The sequence below is a fragment of the Anas platyrhynchos genome, chromosome 16 (assembly GCF_047663525.1).
Source record: "Anas platyrhynchos isolate ZD024472 breed Pekin duck chromosome 16, IASCAAS_PekinDuck_T2T, whole genome shotgun sequence".
NCBI lineage: Eukaryota > Metazoa > Chordata > Aves > Anseriformes > Anatidae > Anas > Anas platyrhynchos.
This window is the reverse complement of record NC_092602.1, coordinates 1,835,027-1,856,265: the sequence shown is the minus strand read 5'-3', so window position 1 is coordinate 1,856,265 and position 21,239 is coordinate 1,835,027. Positions and strand designations below refer to the sequence as shown.

General features: G+C 59.1%; 1 protein-coding gene across 4 annotated transcripts; it reads left to right on the top strand.

Annotated features, from left to right (window-relative positions):
- The first annotated feature begins 480 nt into the window (after positions 1–480).
- On the top strand, positions 481–20,786 carry WSCD2 (WSC domain containing 2). 4 transcript variants are annotated; one of them, XM_072024268.1, is made up of 9 exons: positions 481–1,303; positions 8,597–9,310; positions 12,797–12,911; positions 13,701–13,885; positions 14,882–15,003; positions 15,482–15,656; positions 16,355–16,519; positions 16,946–17,146; positions 18,816–20,786. In XM_072024268.1, exons 2-9 carry the CDS (start codon positions 8,944–8,946, stop codon positions 19,166–19,168), a joined length of 1,683 nt encoding a protein of 560 aa, XP_071880369.1. In that variant the 5' UTR covers positions 481–1,303; positions 8,597–8,943; the 3' UTR covers positions 19,169–20,786. The 4 variants fall into 4 exon arrangements, with proteins under 4 accessions (XP_071880369.1, XP_038043316.2, XP_071880370.1 ...); XM_038187388.2 differs by lacking the exon at positions 481–1,303 and adding an exon at positions 1,923–2,105; XM_072024269.1 differs by lacking the exon at positions 481–1,303 and adding an exon at positions 7,011–7,275.
- Positions 20,787–21,239: the final 453 nt, after the last annotated feature.

The following is a 21,239-nucleotide window of genomic DNA, read 5'->3' as shown; positions in this document are numbered from 1 at the left end:
GGACACTTCAGGGCAAGGTCAGACGTCCCCTGGCAATTGCCTGGGGGTGGGAAATGTCCTTAAACACCTGCGGAATGGGGCCAAGCCTCACCAGGAGGAGCTCGGAGACCCAGAGCGTGATCTGGAGTCACTTGGTTTATATCTGGAGTCACTTCATTTATATCCAGAGTCACTTCATTTAAATCTGGAGTCACTTCATTTATATCCGGAGTCACTTCATTTAAATCTGGAGTCACTTCATTTAAATCCGGAGTCACTTCATTTATATCTGGAGTCATTTCGTTTACATCCTCGAGGGAAACGCCGCATTTGAGCCTGGCCTCCCCAGCCCAGCAACCCCAGTGGCTCTCGGTGCAGGCCCAGAAAAAAAAAAAAAAAGAAAAAAAAAAAAAGAAGAAAAAGAAAAACGAAAGTCTTTGAGAGCTATTTTTTGTGCGTGCTATTTTAAACCGCTGCCTCTGAGCTCTCCCTCACGCCCACCGCCACGGCTGCGCTCGCCTCGCCTGCCGGCGCTGACCAAATCCTCATTCGGCCGCCCTGCGCATGCTGCAGAACCCCAAAGTTTGCACTTCTCAGCCACTTCCCGCACCGCAGCCCCTCGCCCTGCACCCCCACGGGACCACGTCGGCCTCGGGTTGGAGGCGCAGCGAGGTCTGGGCAGGCAGCAACTTTTTTTGGGGTGATGCCCATGCAGGGCGCATCCCGGCAGGAGACCTGGAACTGAAGACAGGAGCTGTGGGATGGAGCCCCGGGTGCTGGCCCCCCGAAAAATTGGGGACAGCTCCTTGCTGAGCCTCCAGCCTTGGCTGTGTGGAAGGAGGCAGTGCTGGCGGGGTGTTTGCACGAGCAGAGCGCGCAGCCCGGCGCCGGGGAGATAAAAATAGTGCGCGCAGCTCCGCAGCCCGCTGCGTGGAGCCGAGGCAGCAGCTCTCCAGGCTGGTTTCCTATGGAAACGCCGCCGCCGTCCCTGCCTGCGCCTGCCTGGGGCAGCTTCGGATGCTCCCTCGCACATGGATGCTCCCGCAGCCAGCAAGGACGGAGCTGAGGCTGCAGTTTCCCTCTGCGGGGACGTCGCCACGATCCGGCCCTCTCCCCGCTGCCGCTCGCCTGGAGCTCGAGGCCTCCTCACCGCCGGCTCGGAGACCTCGTGGGGTGCCCTGTGCGCCCCTCGCCCCTCGCGTGGGGTCAGCCAGCGGGATAAATCCCCCCCTCGGCCCCCAAATCCCTGCGTGAGACAAAGGCACTTGGCAGAAGAAGGGGTCGTGTCGCCAAGGGTCCCTGCCCGAGCGGTGCTGAGGCACAGGTACGTGCTCCGGATCCTTCCTTCCTCGCGTCCTGGCACCAAGGGGTGGCCGGGGGGGGGTTTGGAGCATCAGGGACTGGGGGCAGCCCTAGGGGTTTCCAGTTCCCTGCACCCCAAAAACTCCCCCGCACCCCAAAAACTCCCCTGCACCGGCACGGCTGGAAGTTGCCGGGAGAAAGAAGCGGGGGCAAAAATCCCCTCTCCATCCTGATGCCCGGAATTCTTCCAGCTCAAGGGAACTTTCCCATTTTATCCTTTTATTTTATTTTTTTAATTTTTTAATTTTGTAAATCTCTCCCCCCCCCCCCCTCTCCCCAAGCCGTGGCTGACCCCAGCAGGGGCCAGGAGCGCACCGGGGATGGGGAGGGGGCGACCGGGACCGGGGATGCTCCGCGCTGCACCCGGAGGCGAGGGGGGGGCGCACCCGGTCGGGGGCCTCCCGTAGCCACGGGGACCCCCCCCGCACCGCCACCCCCCCGGTTCCTCCGGGAGCCTCAGGGGGGGCCCGGGCTCGGTGGGGAAGGAGTTAAGGGAAGGGAACCGGGCAGCGCCGTTAAATCCCGGCGGCGGGGAGCGGCTGCGGGCAGAGCGCGGCGGCTGCCGCCGGGCCGCATCCTGCATCCCGCATCCCCCCCCGCATCCCCTCCGCATCCCTCCCGCATCCCTCCCGCATCCTCCATCCCTGCCGCCGGGCATGGTTTGGCCCCTGGGGGGGGTGCCCGGCTCCCCCCCGCCCCCGGCCCCGCTGGAGGAGAGCGCATGGAGCGGGGGCGGCAGCGGGCGGGGAGGCCGCCGCCAGCAGGTAGGGGCAGGCTGAGGTTTTTTTTTGGGGGGGAGGCGCAAATCGAAGCTGGGGGGGACGTTTTGGGGGTGCGGGGTTTGGGGTGCGGGGTTTGGGGTCGGGGATTTGGGGTCCAAGATTTCGGGTCCGGGGTTTGGGGACTGGATTTTGCGCTGCGGGGCTGAGAGGAAGGGGTTACCCCCCCCCCCCGTTTTAAAAATAATAATTAAAAAAATCGTCAAAAAAAGCAGAAAGCGCAACAAATGAGATCGGGGAAGGGGGGGGCGCTGTGCTCGTCCCCCCCTCCCCATTGCTGGTGGGAACCCCCCCCCCTCCCCATGCAGCGACCTCCTGGGGTCCCCGGGGAGATGCGCTCCGCGGGTGCGGGAAGTTGTGGGGGGCTTCGGGGGGGTCCCCGGGGGCTCCAGGGGCTCCGCAGGAGCTGGGGATGGATCTCCCCCGGTCCGGGGGGGGGTCGCTCTGTGTCCTGCTCCTGGGGCGAGGGTCTCCTGGCCCCCAGAGGTGCAGGGGGCTGGTGGGGAGATGCTCTCCCCCTCCCCAGACTTTGTGCAGAAGTGTCCTCGGCAGGGGAAATGGGCAGCTGGTGATCCTTTCCAGCCAGCCTCCCCCGTTCCTTTTCTTCCTCCGGCATCCGCACTGGCAACTTATTGGAATATTTTAATATAAAGTTAGAAAAAAAAAATAAAATAAAAAATAAATAAATGAGGTGTGTGCATGGAAAAGCAGGAGGCGATCGGAAAGCGCCTGAAGGTTACCTTGAGCGGAGGGATCCAGGCTCCCCCGTCCCTGCCTCCCCCCCCAAAAAAAGCAGAATTAAATAAAGTTGCTCAGCAATCTGGAGCTGGGGAAGCACAGCACGCTCTGGTAATGGGGTCTGGCCCTGGGGTATCCCCCTGGACCCCCCCCCCCCATTTGCACCCTGCCGTGCTGCGACCTCCTGGGGCAGGGTGTGCTGGGTTCCCCCTGCTGATGCACATGGGGCTGGCCCTTTTGTGTCCAGCACCAAAAAGCATTTTTCTTGTCCCAGAGACAAAAACCTCATCCTTAGCAGAGCCCCCTGGCCCAGGCAGGATGGGGAGCAGCGGGGGGGGGAGCAGCTGGCCCTCCCCACCATGGTCCTGGGCATTTTGGGGGGGACCTAGGGGTTAGGACCTGAAGCCACGCAGTGACTCGGTGTAGTGGGAGCTGCTGGATTTACGCACAGGAGCAGCAACCGTGGCGTAATTTGGCCAGGTGCAGCCGAACGGAGGCAGCCCCAGATGCAGTGCAACATTTTGGCACGGCACCTTGGCGTTCGCTTGGTTTTTAAAGACGTTTCCCTCCTCCTGTCTTGCTGCTTCGCCGTTCCGGGCTGCGCCGCCGGCGCGTTGCAGAGCAGCAGGAGGGATTTTTCTTCCCGTTTCTGTCCTTGGTGTTCTCCCGGGCTGCAGAGATGGTGGCTGTGCCTTGAGGGGGGTTCCTAAAACGAGCCGAAATATGTGAGGTCTGCAAGAGTGGGGGGAGCCAGCAGCCGTGCAATGCCTCCACCCCATGGGGACAAGTCACCGTCCCCTGACCCGTTCCCAGCCCCATCCCCTCTGCCGGGCTCCTGGAGCCTGCAGCACTCAGGGAAAATGCAGATTTCTTCCCAAACTGTGCCTCCAGCCCCCGTGCAGCAGGATGCGAGAGCGATGGGTGTGCAGCAAAAGAAATAACTCAGCCCCTCGGGAGAGGAGGCTTTGAAACGAGGGCTGCAGGAGCCGATCTTCCTCGCTGTATTAATTCCAGCAGGCTGCAGAAGGCATCGTCTGCTGCTTGACGAGCTGGTTTTCCTAATTGCCCCGGTGATGGGAATAATCCCAGATTAACGAGGAGCCCCCACAGCAGAGACCTGCAGGAGCAGAGTGGGGGCTCCGCGGGCAAATTGGGGTTTGTGTCCCCTCCACAGGGAGTGGGATGCTGGTGGGGGACACCAGGCCCTCCGGCAGCACCCACAGGGGGTGTTTTGGGGCTGAGCAACCTCTGGGGGACACACACACACCTGGCAGCCCCTCATGGTGACCCCATGGACCCATGGTGGGATTTAGGCTGATCTATGCCCCACGAGGGGTGGTCCTGGTGGTGCTGCTAACGGGGGGCACCTGGGTCACCGTGTGAGGTTTTCCCTGGGGGGGCTGGCTTTGTCACCTGGTGTCATCATCTCAGCATCGCCCCTAAACCTCAGCAGGAAGATCTGGCTGCAGGATCCCTTCCTGATCATGAAGCACAAGTGAGAAAACTGCCAGCACTGCAGCTCCCTGGGGAGCGATGAGCCTGGGGTCTGCGGGATCTGGCAGCGATGGCTCGGGGCCATCGCTGCACCGAGGCCGGCCCCCATACCCCAAATCCTGTCCCCCAGGGCAAGCAGCGTGGATAGGGGTGGAGGTGGCCCTGGGGATGCTTCGCTGCCCGGTCTCACGAGGGCAGAGGCACCAGCGAAGGTGGCTGCTGCCGAGCGCTCGTCCCCTCCGGTGCGTGTCTTGGCTCGCCAAGGCTCACTGAGAACCGTAACTGGATTTTGCAGACTGGGCATAAAAGACCCAGCACATAATGCGTATTAAAACTCATTAGGTTAAGCCAATTTCCAGATGCAGTGTCATTTGAATGAAGTTAAATCACCTTTTTTTTTTTCACAGGGCTTAAGTGTCGAAAGGGTGCCAGGGGCGAGGATGGCTTCATTTTTTATTTATTTTTATTTTTTTTTGTGGTTTTGGGGATGAAAGAAGAGGGAGGGAGGGAGATCAGGCTGGGAGCAGCGATTCACGTGGCTGAGATGGAGGAGACCTCTCTGAAACGCTGCTGGGTGCCACGGGCAGCACCAGCCCGGCCCTGTCTGCATCCAGGGAAACCGCAAGAAAAATGTGCAGACCGGCGAGGTGGCTGCAGGCGATGGAGGCGCAGAGCTCCTGTTGTGGCCTTGCGAGGGAAAAACATGGCAATGATGGCAAAACTGAGGTTGGGCGGCTTTGCACAGGGGTGGTGCTGATGCTGGGACTGGGATGTTCCTTCTCTGAACCCACTCAGGTGCTGTGAAAGGAAACCCAGGTGCCCATTTGGGGCATCCCATCCCATCCTACCCGATCCCCGCATCCTCGCCCTGCCCGGAGCTCTGGCACGCACGGCTCTTCTCCCACTCTGCCTTCAGCATCGTGGCGTGTGCTTTTTAAATGATTCACAGCTTAAAACATTTGTCTTTACCAGGCGCTTTCCCACTCGCAAGGGGAATGCATCACACAGGAGGATGCAACGGGCTCCGGTGTCATTGCGTGCGGGGGAACGGAGCCAAGCAAAACCCAACCTTGGCTGCTCCGCTCGGGCCACGGCAAAGCAAACGAGCAGGGAAGCAGAGGATCCTCCGAGCAGCTCGATGTGGGGCTGTTCTGAGTCCCTGCCCCACCGAAAACCCCGTTAGCCCCTGGGGACCGGCATCCCCTGCACAGGGCTCGGGGCATTCAGGGGAATTTGCAGCCCCAGCTGGAAACGAGGCGGGCGCACGGCTGGGTGTCAGCGCAGGGAGCCGGTAGGAGGCTGTGCAATTAGCACGGCGCTGTTTCGGGGATCTCGAGGCCTTTTGCAAATGTTAATCAAGCCGTTCTGAGCACCGCGTCCCTGCGGAGGAGAGGAGCTGCAGTGTGGGTTGCCTCCCAAGCTCGGAGCTCCGTGCGCAGCCGGGCTCGTGGCGCAATTTTCCCCCTCGCCACGGTCAAGTGCTGAGCACCCGGTCAGTAAATCCTCCGGAGAAGTTAAAAATCAGTTCCTGCCCATGAGCGAGACGGTCAGCTGCCCAATTTCAGCTCTAACCCTCCATCGATTCCCAGCCAGGAGGAAGATTTGCAAACCTTCAGACGTGTTTGGAAATCTTGAAAAAAAAATAAAAAAATCTATCAGCAGACGGCCAGATCCTGCTCTGGATTTACAAATCAGGCCGATACACCCCGGATTGTTTTCCCTTTGCATATCTCAGGGTCTCAGCCCGCAGAAGGGGCTGCGGAGCCCACTGGGGCTGACCCCAAACCCTGCATCGTGCTCATGGGGCAGAGCCACCCAGCACAGCGGCGCACACGGAAACCTTCCCTGCGCCCCCCTCCCGGCGGGGGCATGCGCAGGCACATTTCTCAGCAGGATTAAGGCAGGGAGCAGCTGAATTCATCAAGTTTCCTTGGGTTTGAAGGCAGCTGCCTGCTCAGCGAGCCCAGCTCCCCCCGGCAGAGGCAGTTTTGGGAGCTGGGTGCCGCAGCAGGGAGCACCCACGGGTGCTGTGACCCATCGGCGTGGCCGCAGCAGGGCTGCAGGAACCCCGGCTGCTAATTACCCGTTCCGCTCAGCTTCCTTCCCAGCAGCATTATTTAACTTCAGCCAAACGCAGCTCATTTTCTGCTCCTGCTTTGCAGCATGGGATGAGCTTACACCGCGGGTGGAGGCAGATCCCCGGGGAGCTCGCGTTGCCCCACTCCTGCCGGGGCACCGAGGGGCACGACGTCCCCGTGCTGAGAAGCCACCAGGTCCCCAAACCTGGCTGGGGACTTCTGGGGGACACCAGCTCCAGGGACCCGTGCCCTGGGTCCTGCTCCCCGTGTGGGACCGTGCCGGGTGGGTGCGTTGGTGCCCGCGCCACCGGGCACGTCGCCCGGCCCTGCCTGCCAGCCTCATCCCTCGCTATTTTAAAGCCCTATTCTTCCCCTGTCCCACTGATAAGAAATGCTAATGACGTGATGAAATTGGATAGTTCAATCGCCTGCTCCTCCTAATGGAACTCTTGTGTTCGTTAATTTGCTGTTTTTAATGGGCTGATTGTTCTCCGCGGCTGGGGGAGCCACGTGAGCACTCGAGCGCGTTTGGCAGTGGTCAGATGTGAGGTGGTGCTTGAAGGCAACTGAACCTTGGTGCTCAATAATTGCAGAGCAATTTGGAGATAAGGCCCAAATGTATAATTTAGCGGCGCTCCGGCCACCCCGGTCACGAGCAGCCGCAGAGAACGTCAGGGCCCCGTGCCTCCCCCCCCGGGCACCGGCTGCGCGTGGGGAAGGAGCTTTGGGATCCCCCCAGATCCCTTCAGCGGGACAGGAGCAGGGCACGGGGTGCTGCCAAGCCAGGATCCACGTTCCCAAGACTTCCCGAAGGTTTCAGCTCTGGCAGGAGCACGAGGGTGGAGGTAGGTGAGGATCCAGCCCCCCCTTTGCTGCTGCTCCCCAGGCTGGATCCGTCCCCTGGCACCCAGAGCAGCAGAAAAATAAATTGGTGAGGGTTGGGGGATAAATAAACCCTGGTGGTGCTGCTGCCTGTCCCCAGCCAGGGCTGGGTTTAAGGACGGGCTTTTTAGGGGCTGCTGGCCCCCAGCCATGTCCCAAGACCCCGCCGAGGTTGGATGCGCCCCCGTTGCTGGCTCCGTCGGCCGTGCTCACTGTTGGTAAAGCCCGGCCAGCCAGGGAGCAGTGAGAGGAGCGCATTATCTCCTCCAGACAATTAGCGGAGGCGTTAATGGAATATATGCAAATGTGCGGTAATTGACCTGCGACTCCGCAGTTCGTGATGGAGAAGGATGAGCTCCAGATGGCTTCAGGAGAGCGGCTGAAGCCGCTTCTCTCTGGGGCTGGGGGGACGGGGCTGGGGGACGCGGGTGGCAGCGGGGATGGGGACATGGGGACACGGGGCCAGGACAGGGACAGCAGAGCATGAGGTGCCTGCTGATGCAGAAGCCTGATGCCAAATAATCTCCTTGCTCAGCTGCTGCTCCGAGTTTACTCATCCTTTACTTACTGGGGCTGTGGAGGGCTTGGTCTGTGGGGACCCCCGGAGAACACCCACCAAAGAGTGGGCTGTAGGGGGGGCTGCCCAAAATTCACCCAAGAGGTGATTGAATAACGACTCCGGGAGCCCCAATTAAAATATTTATGTATAATTCCTGCCATATGTTCCGCCAATATTTTTTATTTAATCAACTCAAGACAGATGGCGGGAACATAGAGGCCATTAAACTAATGGCACTTCGTCTTCCCATTTATTTTCGTCTCCTTTCCGAAAAGAAGACGAGCAAGTGACAGGCGGCGAGGCCCGGGTGTGGGATGGTGGCCACGGGTCGCGGGAAGGCTGGCGGTGACATTTCCCGTGGTGACATCCCCCACGGTGACACCGGGCTTGGCTCGCTCCTGGCCTCTCCGTGGCGCAGGGGCTCGGGGTGGGCGCAGCGGGAGGATGCTGTGGGTGCCCCCCTCTCCAGGGCAGCCCTGGGAAGGGGCAAAATCACACCCCCACATGCCCTGAGCCTTCCTGCAGCTCTCCCGTAGCACCCTCTTTGTGAATCCCCCCAGAATTGCTGGTTGCTGGTCACCGATGTCACCACGTTGCCAGCTCCTCCGTGCCCCCTTGGCTTCCCTGCAGGCGAGGGCAGCTCCGCTATCAGGATCCATCCCCGGTGATGGGGAGGTGGCTTTCCACGGGGTCCCCTAATAAATGCCTTTCTCTTTTTCTTGCAGGTGGAGCTTTCTTGCCCTGGGACCGAAATGAAGGGGGCTGTGCTAGGCACAGGGCCCCAGCTGGCATCGCGGGGCCGGAGACGCGCCCGGGGGCTCCTCACTCCTCACCCGGAGAGCCGACAGCGCCGCTGCCCCTAGAGATGCTGCCCCCAGCCACCGAGCAGGGCTGCACCCACTGATCGGTCCCAAACCAGCCCCTACACCCCATGATCCCCCCCGCTGCCACGTCCCGGGGGGCTCAGCCAGGAGGGGAATAAAGCAGAGCCCCCCAAGTGCATCCCTTTGGATACCCCGCGGCGAAGGAGAGCGGCTCCCTGGCTCCCACCCCGGGGAGGGATGAAGACGCCATGGCCAAATTCCTGGTGAAATTCCAGCGGTATTTTCGGCGGAGACCCGTGCGCTTCTTCACCCTGCTGGCCCTCTACCTGGCGGCCGGCAGCTTGGTTTTCCTGCACGCCGGCTTCACGGGGGAGCCCCGGGTGGCGGGCAGCCCCCGCGGCCCCGCGGCGGGCGAGGGTCAGGAGCTGCCCTACCTGGGGGTGATGCAGCTGAGCCGCGGCTTCCCGGGGGCTGCGGGGGGCCGGCGGCGAGGGCCACCCTGGTTCAAAAGCACCGCCAAGGAGCCGGCCGAGAGGAGCAAAGTGGGCGACTACGGCGCGGCACGGAGCCGGCTGCTCAAGGGCAGGAGCGGCCGTGAGAAGGACGAGGACAGAGGTAAGGGCTGGAGGTGGGCGTGGGGCAAGCCTCGAGCTCCAGAGCCTTGGTCCCCGAGGTGTTTTTGGGCGTGCATCCCCATGGTGAGATGGGGAAGGAAACAAGGAAATGTTTTCTGCCCGTATCCTGGGGTCTTGTGCGCCCCAGGGTGCGCGCGCCCTGTTTTGGAGACCCCTGGTGCAGAGGATGATGCTCCCCCTCTCTCCCCCCTCCCCAAATACCAGCTGTCCACTTCCATTTTCCCATTTTCTCCCTCCTGCTCTGGGCTGTGCCGTGCTGTGACAGTGAGAGGCACTTTCAGGGCTGCCAGCTGGGGAGATGCTGATGGCGAGGACGGCTCTGGCCGCTCAGCCCCCAGCAGCCGGCGCCTTTTGGAAGCTCAGCATCAGGAAGCTCAGGCTCTGGGGCCAGGAGCTCCCTGCCCGCAGTGGGAGTGGGAGCGTTGTTAACGAACACGGGGAAGCGAATGCAGTCGCCCGCATTGATTTTTAAAATGTCATCTATTTATCCCGAAGGCAGCTCTGTGCAGAGCTTACCAAGGAGCCGTCTGCGGGGGCTTTTCCAAGGCAGCCCCGTGCATGCACCACGCACCCGGTGCTGTCCCAGCCGCTGTCCCAATGCTCCTGCAGCTGGCACCCGTGGGTGGCAGAGCGAGCACCCTGCAGACCTCACCAAAACGCAGGGAAAACCCTTCACCGTGCCTCTGTGCTGGGGGTTTGGCAGGCAGCAGCCCCCAGTGTGCATTTAGCCCCCGAGCCCTCTCTCCGGCAGCTCCGTGCCCCCGCGGCGAAGCAGTAACTCGCCTCCTCAGCTGAGCTCGAGAGCTGCTGCCATGTGCTGGCGGTAATAACGTGGGCTGGGGAGAAGCAGCAACGCAGCCTGCTCCAGCACGCTGCACCCGTGACAGCAGCGGAATTAATTGCCTCAGTATTTAGGGCGATTATCCGTGGCGGGGAGCACCGAGCGGTGGCTCCCGGAGAGGTGCCCGCGTGCCACCGGGCTCTCCGCCACCCTGCTGGTGCTGGCGTCCTGCCCCGAGCCCCACGGAGGTGCTGTGGGTGCTGCAGAGCACGAAATGTGCTGGTGGCTGTGGGGGGAATATTCACCTAAAGCATTTACCAGGGGGGAATATCCACCTAAAGCATTTTCTGGTGCTAAAATGAGACAAGGAGGGGTTCCCCGTGGGTGACATTTCCACCCTGGTGCCCCCATCCTGTTGTGCACAGAAGGGCCGTCCCCGTGACACGTGTGGCTGCTCTGCCCCTTTGATGTGAAGTGACACTTGGAGAGGCTTCCCCAGCTGCTCTGCAGGAAGAAACCCTCAGAGACCATAAAAAATAAAAAAAAAAAACCACAGCAGTGCTCCCATCCCTGGCCTTACGCACCCTGTCCTTCACCACCAGCCTCTGTCCGAGCAATCCCATCCTGGCCATCCTGGCCGTCCTGGCCACGGGGGTCGGGGCGGGATGGAGCAGAGGAATTGGGCAGCTCCAGGTGTCCCCAAATCCCCACCCTTTGCCACGCTCACGTCTGCTGGGCTGCAGGACGAGGAGCTCTGGGCTCATCTCGATGTACCTGGGTGCGTCCTCACCCATCGCCGGAGCCTTCCCGACGGCAGGCACCATCTGCACCGGTGCCGTGCGAGTGGTTTGGGGGAAAACATCTGCAAAAAAGCTTCGTGGGGCTGGGGAACAGCTCAGCGCCGGCTGCCGGCAAGCCTTTGATCAGCCAGCTGGAAAATCAAGGGCAGGTATTTGTTTCAAGCATCGCCCTGCAGCACAGCCCCGAGAAAACGCCTCAAAACGCCTGGGTTCTGCCTTTAACGGGGTAAATAGGCAGCTAAATGGGTCGGCCCCACAGCTGGCTCCTTGTCCCCGTAGTGTCCTCGCCTCTCCCTAATTATTCCAGTTGCCTTCCTAATCAGTTGCAGCACGCAGATGTCAAGGGCGATGGGTTGGACGTAATGCGCATCGGTCGGCGGCCGGGTGGAAATTGCTGGAGAAATCCTGCTCCGGTTAGGTCTGTCCCGGGTAAAAAATGAGCTGAGCTGATAAAACCTGCTCAGCGCCGTGGAAATGCTTAATTATGACGAGGGTAATTAGCGGTGAGGGGTGGCTGCCTGGTGGCAGGAGTTATGGGGCACGGTGCTCTCCGTGCTCCTCCACCCGAGCGCCAGGCTGGTGGGGAGCTTCTAGGGGGGGTATGGGGTTGGGGGGGTGGTGCAGGGCCCCCCAGCAGGTGCAGGGTGCGAGCAGGAGGTGGGAAGTGTTAAACCACGTGGAGGTTTAGCAGGGTGCTAACGAAGGCACCTAACGAGGGAGCCTTATGGGGATGGGGACATGCTGGTGGTGCCGTCCCTAACACGAGCCCACCAAGGCAAAGAGGAGCAGCACGGGGAAGGACCGCAGCCGAGGACGTGGCTGTGTGCTCGCAGGTTATTAGAAAAGGGTAAATTTGTCAAACACAGGATTTTCTTGGAACTATTTATTCAACTGTCTACCAACAGCTCCGTTCGCTCCCAGCGCCGGCGTCCCTCAGCTTTTGCTTTGCCGAGTGTTGGCACTGGGCAAACACCACCCGCAGCGGGGTCTGGGGCTGGGAATGAGCTGCTGGCCACAGAAAATTTGGTTTATTTTCCCATCCCAGCTCCCGGTGTGTGCCTGGTGGGGCAGAGTTAAGGGCACGGTTTATTTTACCACTTCTCACCCCAGGAAACTCGTCTTGTTTTGGAGCCGCTTTGCTGAGTTTGAAGCAGGAGGACGGGAGGAGGACCCCAGAGGAGAGGACTGAGGCTGGGGGTGCCAATTTAGGACAAAATTAGGCAGGGGCAGGGTGGAAGGGTGGCCTGTTCCCAGTGCTCGGTGCCTCTCCGGTGTCACTTTGTCCTGTCCCCATCCGCATCCTCCTGGGGACCCCCCTGGTTCCTCCCTGACCCCTCCTGCCCCGAGATGTCCTCAGCAGAGGCATGGATAGGAGTAAGAGTAAGAGTAAGGAGTAAGAGTAAGGAGTAAGAGTAAGGAGTAAGAGTAAGGAGTAAGAGTAAGGAGTAAGAGTAAGGAGTAAGAGTAAGGAGTAAGAGTAAGAATAAGAATAAGAGTAAGAATAAGAAAAAGGAGTAGGAGTAAGAGTAAGGAGTAAGAGTAAGGATTAAGAGTAAGGAGTAAGAGTAAGAGTAAGAATAAGAGTAAGAATAAGAATAAGAATAAGAATAAGAATAAGAATAAGAATAAGAATAAGAATAAGAATAAGAATAAGAATAAGAATAAGAATAAGAATAAGGAGTAAGAGTAAGCATAAGCATAAGAGTAAGAGTAAAAATAAGAATAAGAGTAAAAGTAAAAATAAGAGTAAGAGTAAGAATAAGAATACTGGTGATGACGATGACGATGATGATGACGATGATGATGATGATGATGAAGAAATAACCAGCCACAGGCTCTGGGCTCAGCCCCAGTGGGCTCTGACCCCCGTTTCTCTCCCCCCCAGCCAAATACATCGGCTGCTACGTGGACAGCACGCGTCGGCGGACGCTGCGTGGTGTGTCCTTCCTGGACTACAAGAAGATGACCGTGTTCCGCTGCCAGGACAACTGCGCCGAGCGGTAGGGTCCTGGGCGAGCCCCGCGCCTCCTCCCCAGCCCCACGCAGCGGGGCTGCCCTGCTCACACAGCCCCCCGCCCCTCTCCCCTTCCTCCCTCCTCTGTTTTCTATTGATGTGTGTGATTTTTGCTTTATTTTATTTTATTTTATTTTATTTTATTTTATTTTATTTTATTTTATTTTATTTTATTTTATTTTATTATTCTACTCTACTCTATTTTGATTTAATTTAATTCTGTTCTGTTCTGCTCATTTCCATTCTTCTTTCCTTTTCCTTTTCCTTTTCCTTTTCCTTTTCCTTTTCCTTTTCCTTTTCCTTTTCCTTTTCCTTTTCCTTTTCCTTTTCCTTTTCCTTTTTTTTTTTTTTTTTCATTTTTTATTCAAGAAACCCCACTTTCCTCCCCAGGAAAAAGGAGCTGGGGGGCTCCCCTCCATGCCATTCCCCCACGGGGCAGGGGGTGCAGGGCTCAGATTTGACCCCTCTAGCCATGTAGGTCCCCCCCCTCTCCAACCTCCATCCTCCCCAAACACCATCCCCACAGCTCTCCAAGCACACCCATGGGCACCAGACCCACAATGATCCCCCCCACCAGGGAACCCCCCGCACCTCCCCATACTCCCCAAAATCACACAGTGGATATCCGGGGGGGGGGGCTCTACCTCATGTGAAGACCCCCCCAGGCTACCAAGAACACTTGTGGCCGTGTCCCCATCCCAAGGCTCTCCCCCCGGTGCCATCTCCTGCCCCGTGTCCCCAGCATGGTGCTGAACCCCCTTTTTCCCCCCCCTAGGGGCTACCTCTACGCGGGGCTGGAATTCGGCGCCGAGTGCTACTGCGGCCACAAGGTGCAGGCGCCCAACGCCAGCGAGCCCGAGTGCAACATGCCCTGCAAGGGCGAGCGCGCCAGCACCTGCGGCGGGGCCAACCGCCTCTCCATCTACCGCCTGGAGCTGGCCCAGGAGTCCGCCCGCCGCCGTGAGTCCGCGGGACCCCAAAATGGGGATGCTCCCCCCCCCGGGGACATCGCCGACCCCGCCGGCAGGGTCGTGGCACCACGGGAGATGGGGTGGTGGTGGGGGTTTGGAAGGGGTTGGGGGCACGGTTAGGGGTGTTGGAAGGGTTTGGGAGATAAATTTGGGGGTTGGAAGGGTTTAGGAGCAAATTAGGGGGTTGGAAGGATTTGGGAGACAAATTAGGGGATTGGAAGGATTTGGGAGCCAGATTAGGGAGTTGGAAGGATTTGGGAGCCAAATTTGGGGTTGGAAGGATTTGGAAGCAAATTGGGGGGTTGGAAGGATTTGGGAGCACAGTTAGAGGGTTGGAAGGATTTGGGAGCGAATTAGGGGACTGGAAGGATTTGGGAGCCAGATTTGGGGGTTGGAAGGATTTGGGAGCCAAATTTTGGGGTTAGAAGGATTTAGGAGCAAATTAGGGGGTTGGAAGGATTTGGGAGCACAGTTAGGGGGCTGGAAGGATTTGGGAGCCAAATTTGGGGGTTGGAAGGATTTGGGAGCCAAATTAGGGGTTGGAAGGATTTGGGAGCCAGATTTTGGGGTTGGAAGGATTTGGGAGCCAGATTTTGGGGTTAGAAGGGTTTGGGAGCAAATTAGGGGGTTGGAAGGATTTGGGAGCGAATTAGGGGACTGGAAGGATTTGGGAGCCCAGGTAGATATTAAGAGATGAGGGTTTGATCTCTGGTGTTTGTGAATCTCTCCCCAAATCCACATTCCTTCGCCTCTCAGCCCACTGTTGAGTGGATGGGGGGGGGGGCTCATTAGCAGACGTTTAATTACCAAAGGGCCGCCCACATCGCGACCTCGGGGAGGATCCATTTAGGATCCATTTAGGGCCGGGCATTTCAGGTTCTCTTTCCTCTCCAAACACCTCCCAGAGGCAAGCTATCAAAAAACCCAATTAGAGCAACGCTAATGAGCTCTACCCCAACCATCTCCCCCCCTGTCCCCCCCCCAGATGGCAGCGCGGTGTTTCGGGGCTGTTTCCGCCGGCCAGACAACATCTCCATCGCCCTGCCCGCCAGCCAGCCCATGCCCAACATGTCCGTGGATAAATGCGTGGATTTCTGCACCGAGAAGGTACCGGGGGGGTTACGACCGTGCCCAGCACATTTGGGGCTGATTCGGTAAAATTGGGATGCGTACGGGATGCAGCAGGGATGTGGGAGGGGAAGGATGGACCTCGTTTTGCACCAAATCTGCCCACTGGGACGGTGTCAGCACGGAGCAGCTCATCCAGCGTGGGCACCGCCAGGCCGGGAGCGGGCACTTAATTTATCCGTTTTAATTTATCCATTAAAAATTAGGTGAATTATCCAGCCAGAGGATAAAAAAAATAAAAAATCAAATAAAATAAAAATAAAATAAAATAAATAAACTGCCCCTGCTTAAATCGCCGCGAGCAGCACCGCGGAATGGGGATAAATCCGGATACTTTGGGTGCATGCAACAAGCTGTGGGTGCCAACACCCGGAGGGCACCCAAAGCGCCCCGGTGCTGTGCGCAGGGGGAAAGGAAGGCAACAAGGATGGCTCTGCCCCTGTGTCCATCCCCGCAGGAGTACCCGCTGTCGGCGCTGGCCGGCACCGCCTGCCTCTGCGGCTTCCCCACCACGCTCTTCACCCTGCACGAGCGCGAGGACGAGCAGCTCTGCGCCCAGAGGTGCCCTGGAGAGGAGTTCGAGAGCTGCGGCACCCCCGAGTTCCTGCTGGTTTACCAGACCCAGGTGCAAGGTGAGGGTTTGGGGAGTTTTAGGGGGGCTCGGGGCAGCCCCTGCGTCATGGGCACCTCTCCACAGGGGCACCCGCGGGCAGCCTGCGTAGCTTTTTGCCTTCCATGAAAAATCGCCATTTATTTTGATTTCCCGGGAAATAAATCCTCCCGTGAACAAACAGCTTTAATTACTGCTTAACTCCGGCGCAGGAGAGAGCAGTTTGCCATCTGCCTCCAGCAGGATCCCTCCCTGCTCCTGCGTTTTTCTCCTCGCCACCGGCGGCAGCCGGCGGGTGAAGCCAACGGGGCTCACCAGACGCACGGGGTGGGGAAAATAAAAAAGGGGAAAAAAGCCAAAAATAGGCAGAGAAACCCCCGGGAGGGCTCCTGTCCCGTGCATCTCACGGCTGGTGGGGCAAGGGATGGAAATGGAAGCGTGATGTTGGCTGGCACGGGGGGGGGAGATGCTTGGGGAGGGTTCCCGTGGGGTTTTTCTCTGCCCAAAAAGCTTCTTTATCAGAGCTACAGGGCACAAGGGTACCTCTCCCCGTCACCACCACCTCACACCCTGCCCTAGCATTTTTTGGGGGCAGCTGCAAGGAACCAAGACGTCCCCATGGCACAAGCAAGCAGCCCCTGCCCGAAATCCTCAAGCAGCCCGGTGCCAAAAGAGCCCCTGCCCCCCAAAATCCCTTCCCACCCCGTTTTCTTCTTGCAGACAACCGCTGCATGGACAGGAGGTTCCTGCCCACCCGCTCCAAGCAGCTCGTGGCCCTGGCCAGCTTCCCCGGGGCCGGCAACACGTGGGCACGGCACCTGATCGAGCTCGCCACCGGCTTCTACACCGGCAGCTACTACTTCGACGGGTCGCTCTACAACAAGGGTGAGCTGAGCGAGGGGTTGGGTACCCCTGGTGCTGCCCCGTGCCCACCCCGGGGAGCAGTGGTTTGGGCACACGTAACCTCCTGCGGTGCGTCCCCCATCTCCTGGGGATGTTTCTGCTCCCATGGCTGCACCCACGATGGGACCCAGCCCCGAGGATAAGTTTTAAAGGAAAAAAAGCCCAAGGTGGGCAAGAAGTTGCCAGCTTCTCCTGATAACCCACATATTGCTGGGGCGAAACACCAGCTCCCTCATTTTATAGCCATAATTTTATCCATATATCCGCCAGCATGAGTGCGCACACGAAGAGCCTCTGCTGCCTTGCGGGGTGGCTTCTTAATCCCCTTAATTCCCTTCTTAATTTATGGGGAGAGCTCAAAGGGATAACACCACGCCGCTCCTCCTCGCCTCTGCTCCGCCCCGGCAGGGTTCAAGGGCGAGCGGGACCACTGGCGCAGCGGGAGGACCATCTGCATCAAGACCCACGAGAGCGGCCAGAAGGAGATCGAGTCCTTCGACTCGGCCATCCTGCTGATCCGCAACCCCTACAAGGCGCTGATGGCCGAGTTCAACCGCAAGTACGGGGGGCACATCGGCTTCGCCGCGCACGCCCACTGGAAGGGCAAAGGTAGGGGACGAGCACCAGCAGGGACAGAGAGGGGGCCCCGGCGTGGAAAACCCGAGCGGTGCCACCACCCGGGGTCCAGGTCTGGGCAGCTGCAGGGTGAAATTAAGCCCAGAACTCGTTAAGGCAAAATTAGGGGGGCAGCGGGTGCTGCACGGTGCTCTCCTGCCACCGTCCCCTTCGGCCGAGCCTGGCTGCTCGGAGGAAGGCACCTTCACCATGCACAGCCAGCTTGTGGAGGCTTGTTAATTATAGCAATTTACAAATTGCTGTTGTGGAATTGACTTCATTGGAAAGAGTTAAAATATTTAGCTTGATTGAACATCTGCTACCCTTAATTCCGAGTTTATTTAAGGGGATCTTTTTTTTTTTTTTTCCGTTGTTGCGGTTATGTGCCTGGATTTCGTTATTGCCATGTGCTCGCTGCTGGCAGAGGCGTTTCGGCTGTGGGCTGAGCCCCCCCCGCAGCTCAGCACCCCAAGACCCCGCACCCATCCCCACGCAGGAGCTGTCCCCCCCTCCTGCCTCCCGCTGTCACCTCTCCATCGGGACTGGCTTCACCCCCACTGGGGTGGGGTACAGGGATTGCTGCTGGCTCTTACCCAAACCAAAGGGGACGCACTTTTTAATGTATGATTAGCCACCGGGTTAATTGCCAGGTTAATTAACCATTGAAATGATGGAGATTTGCCATCAGTTGGGGTCTTTAATGGGGTCGGGGTTCGCTGGGAAACGTGCGTGCCACCAGCGAGGGGCTGGAGACCTCGCTGCCCCCAGCACGGAAGCAAAGCCTGCATGAGGACATTCCATTTGTGCCAGGTTTGCAGTTAGCGCTTGGTTGTTTTCTTAAATAAATCATCTCGAGGCCAAAAGAACAACCAAAAAAAGCCAAAAGATTAAAGGTGGGGTCTCACACCACATGCAGGGTGCCAGCTCCGTGGCCATGACCGCTCCCATCACCGGTCCGTGAGCCTAAAGCCCCCGCAGGAGCATCCAGCCCCAGCCCCGCGGGATCCCAGCTCATTTCCCTCTCTAATTTTGGAGCGATTCGGTGATGGAAAATGCTGCTCCTCCCTCCTGCCTCGCAGGTTTCGCCTCCCCCCCCGGCTGCGGCTGTGCCGCGCGCAGGCGGAGGCTGGAGGCTCGGCGCAACCCCGCGTTTTGTTCCGTGCCATTAATTTTACGGCGTCCCTGGAGCCGTTCCAAAGCAAAGTTTTATGTGATATGATTACACAAGGTGAATTGTCCTGTATCTGTTTAATGAAACAGATACCGTGTTTAATGATTCTCCGGGGAATTAAATGCAGTTAAGCTATTAATCAGGCCTCGGTTTCTTGGGGAGGACAAGACGGAGAGGCAGGTACCCGGCGCTTTTACGCATCGTACGCGCGCTGCCAGGAGATCCACTGCTTGTTGTCCATGTTTCATTACCCTTTTTATCCCCCGATTTTTATGCGAGGATCAATTAGCCAGGAACCTGTGGGTAACGGTGATTTCACAGCATCCATACCCACAGCTGTGTCCCCAGCCCTGAGGATGACAACAGCTCACGCTGCCCCCAAAAAGCCGAGCCATCGGAGAGGGGCTCCGCAAAGCCCCTCCAGCTGTGAGGAGGGGACACTGGCTGGGGGCACAGGGACACCCCCTGACCCTCCTCGTGCTATTTTCGCAGAGTGGCCGGAGTTCGTGGCCAACTACGCGCCGTGGTGGGCCACCCACACCCTGGACTGGCTGCGCTACGGCAGGAAGGTGCTGGTGGTGCACTTCGAGGACCTGAAGCGCGACCTCTTCGCCCAGCTGAAGCGCATGGTGGGGCTGCTGGGCATCGCCGCCTGCGAGGACAGGCTGCTCTGCGTCGAGGGCCAGAAGGACGGCAACTTCAAGCGCTCGGGCTTGAGGAAACTGGAGTACGACCCCTACACTCCCGAGATGAGGAAGATGATCAGCGGCTACATCAAGACGGTGGACGCGGCTCTGAAGCTCCGGAACCTGTCGGGGGTCCCGGAGGATTACTACCCGAGGTGATGGCACCGACCCGGGTTGGGGGGATCTGTCCCTGCCTGGAGAGGAAAGTTTCCTTTTCCTCTGCCTGCTTCCACCCAGTGGGTGGCTTTCTTTTAATTCTCCATCTGCTGCTGCTAGCTGTTAATCAACCCCCTGCATGAGAAACGAACGCTCCCCAGCCATCGCTGAGCTTGCTTGGCCGACACCTCCACGGAGCTGGGAACCCAGGGGCTGCACGGCGCCCTCCCCACCACAACTGGTCCCCGTCCTCACCGCGCAGGTGTCCCCTGCCGTGCCAGACATCGGTCAGGACACTGAGGAGCGGGGAAATGTGGGCAGCGTGGGGCCGAGCAGCTCCGTCCTGCCCCCACGCCGGCTGCTGCAGCACCTTTAGCAAGGCAACCGGTTCTTTGCGCATGTCCCGGGGTCACTGAGTGGATCCTGCACTGCTTGTGCCGTGCCCACAGTGTCCCTGCGGTGCCTGCTGGCTCTGGGGGCTGTCCCCACGCTCCTTGGAAACCCCTGGAAGGCTCCTGCTGGTGGGGATGGGGCTGATCCCAACTGAGGAGGAACGTCCCGCTGGCAGGGGACTTGGCACCACGGGACACGGAGGGGTGCAGCGGGGTGAGGTGGCCGTGTCCCCTGCTGGGCACCATCTCTGGGCTCTGCAGGGAGCCTCCCTGTGCCCTCCCCAGCCATGGGCACACATCTGCAGTGCTGGAGATGGGGACGCTGACCCAGGACAGAGGAGCTACGAGCCCCCACACAAGCACCTTTTCCTCGTTCCAGAAGCTCCCCGAGGCAGAAGAGCCCCCAGGAAGGTGTCTGGGGGACGGGGAGCGGATGGGCACGGGGGGGGACTTGTTGTGCTGGGGGTCTGGGTGCAACCTGGAGCAGGTCCAAGCTGTGACCATGGGCACGACGGAGACCGAGGTGAGCGGGTGGCACGGACCTGGGCACGGGGTGAGCCCTCCTGTCCTTGGGGAGGGAGGAAACCAAAGGAGCTCTGTGCACACCCACAGGATGCCATCTGCAAATCTGGCTCCGTGCAGGGCTGCGTGTGGCCGTGGCCCCTGCCCAGGCTTCGCCCCACACAGGCGCCTGCCCTCCTCCCAGCCCCGAGTCCCTCCGGGTGTAGGTGCAAAAGCCATATCTTGTGCGCAGCCTTTTCTACAGTTAGGTCCTTAAGGATTGGCTTGGAACTCTTGATCTTGATCGAAACACGTGCACGGGCCGAAATCTAGAGACACCTATCGAGCTATATTCCAAGAGAGAGAAGAAAACTCCGCTGGCAAAAGGAGAATTTCGATAAATTATATTTTTCTAACGCGCGTGCGGAGCTGACGCCGCCTAAGGGGGGCAGGACGGGGTGCCGGGGCTGCGGGGACCCCCCCCTTGGCTCCACGTTTTCGGGTCTCTGGGCAAAGGGAGCCGCTCGCCCCCGAATGTATTTTTGTAAGGAGCGTGCTGGTTTTACCTCGTCCTTTGCTGGAGGTCTCCAGGAGCCCGGGTGCGCCCGTCCCGGCAGCGGGCACCAACCCGACCTCGCGCTCCTTGGTCCGCGGCGGCCGCGGGGCTGCCTACCTCTGTCCGAACAAATCCTCAGGTCAACCCGGCTATTAAAGGAGTTTTGTTGCTAGCCCGCCTCCCCGTGTCTTTGTGGGGTCCCCCCGGGGGGGTGACGCCGGGTCCCAGCCCCGCTCTCGTCGGCGTTAATTGCGTTAATGACGTTCCCCCATCCGAAGGGTGCCCCTTGCTGGCAGTTTTATCGCCCCTACAGCATCCTTAAAGGAAGGTTTATTCCGGAGCGTAGTGAGAGCTGATAGATTTACTGCAAACTTGATTTCCATCGCCTCTTATCATTCCTGGGGCCCTATAAAAAAGAATGGGCTTGGTGGGATTTATTCCTTTGCTCCTGGCCAGCCGCCCTCGTGGCTGGAGTTTCCAAAACGCTTTTAGTTTTAGCGGCAGCACCGAAAGCACGTGTGGGACGTCACTCGCTCTGAGGGGCATCAAGTGCAAAGGGGACAACGCTCCCATAACCCCAGGGACATAATTAACACCCCCCAACAATTAATCAGTGAGGCAGACC

What these genes read in the sequence shown, in the direction of transcription:
- WSCD2 (XM_072024268.1), top strand. Translation starts at nt 8,944, where the DNA reads ATGGCCAAATTCCTGGTGAAATTCCAGCGGTATTTTCGGCGGAGACCC. An exon ending in TGAGAAGGACGAGGACAGAG is followed by an intron (nt 9,311 to 12,796) that starts GTAAGGGCTGGA and finishes TCTCCCCCCCAG; the next exon opens with CCAAATACATCGGCTGCTAC. An exon ending in TGGATTTCTGCACCGAGAAG is followed by an intron (nt 15,004 to 15,481) that starts GTACCGGGGGGG and finishes CCATCCCCGCAG; the next exon opens with GAGTACCCGCTGTCGGCGCT.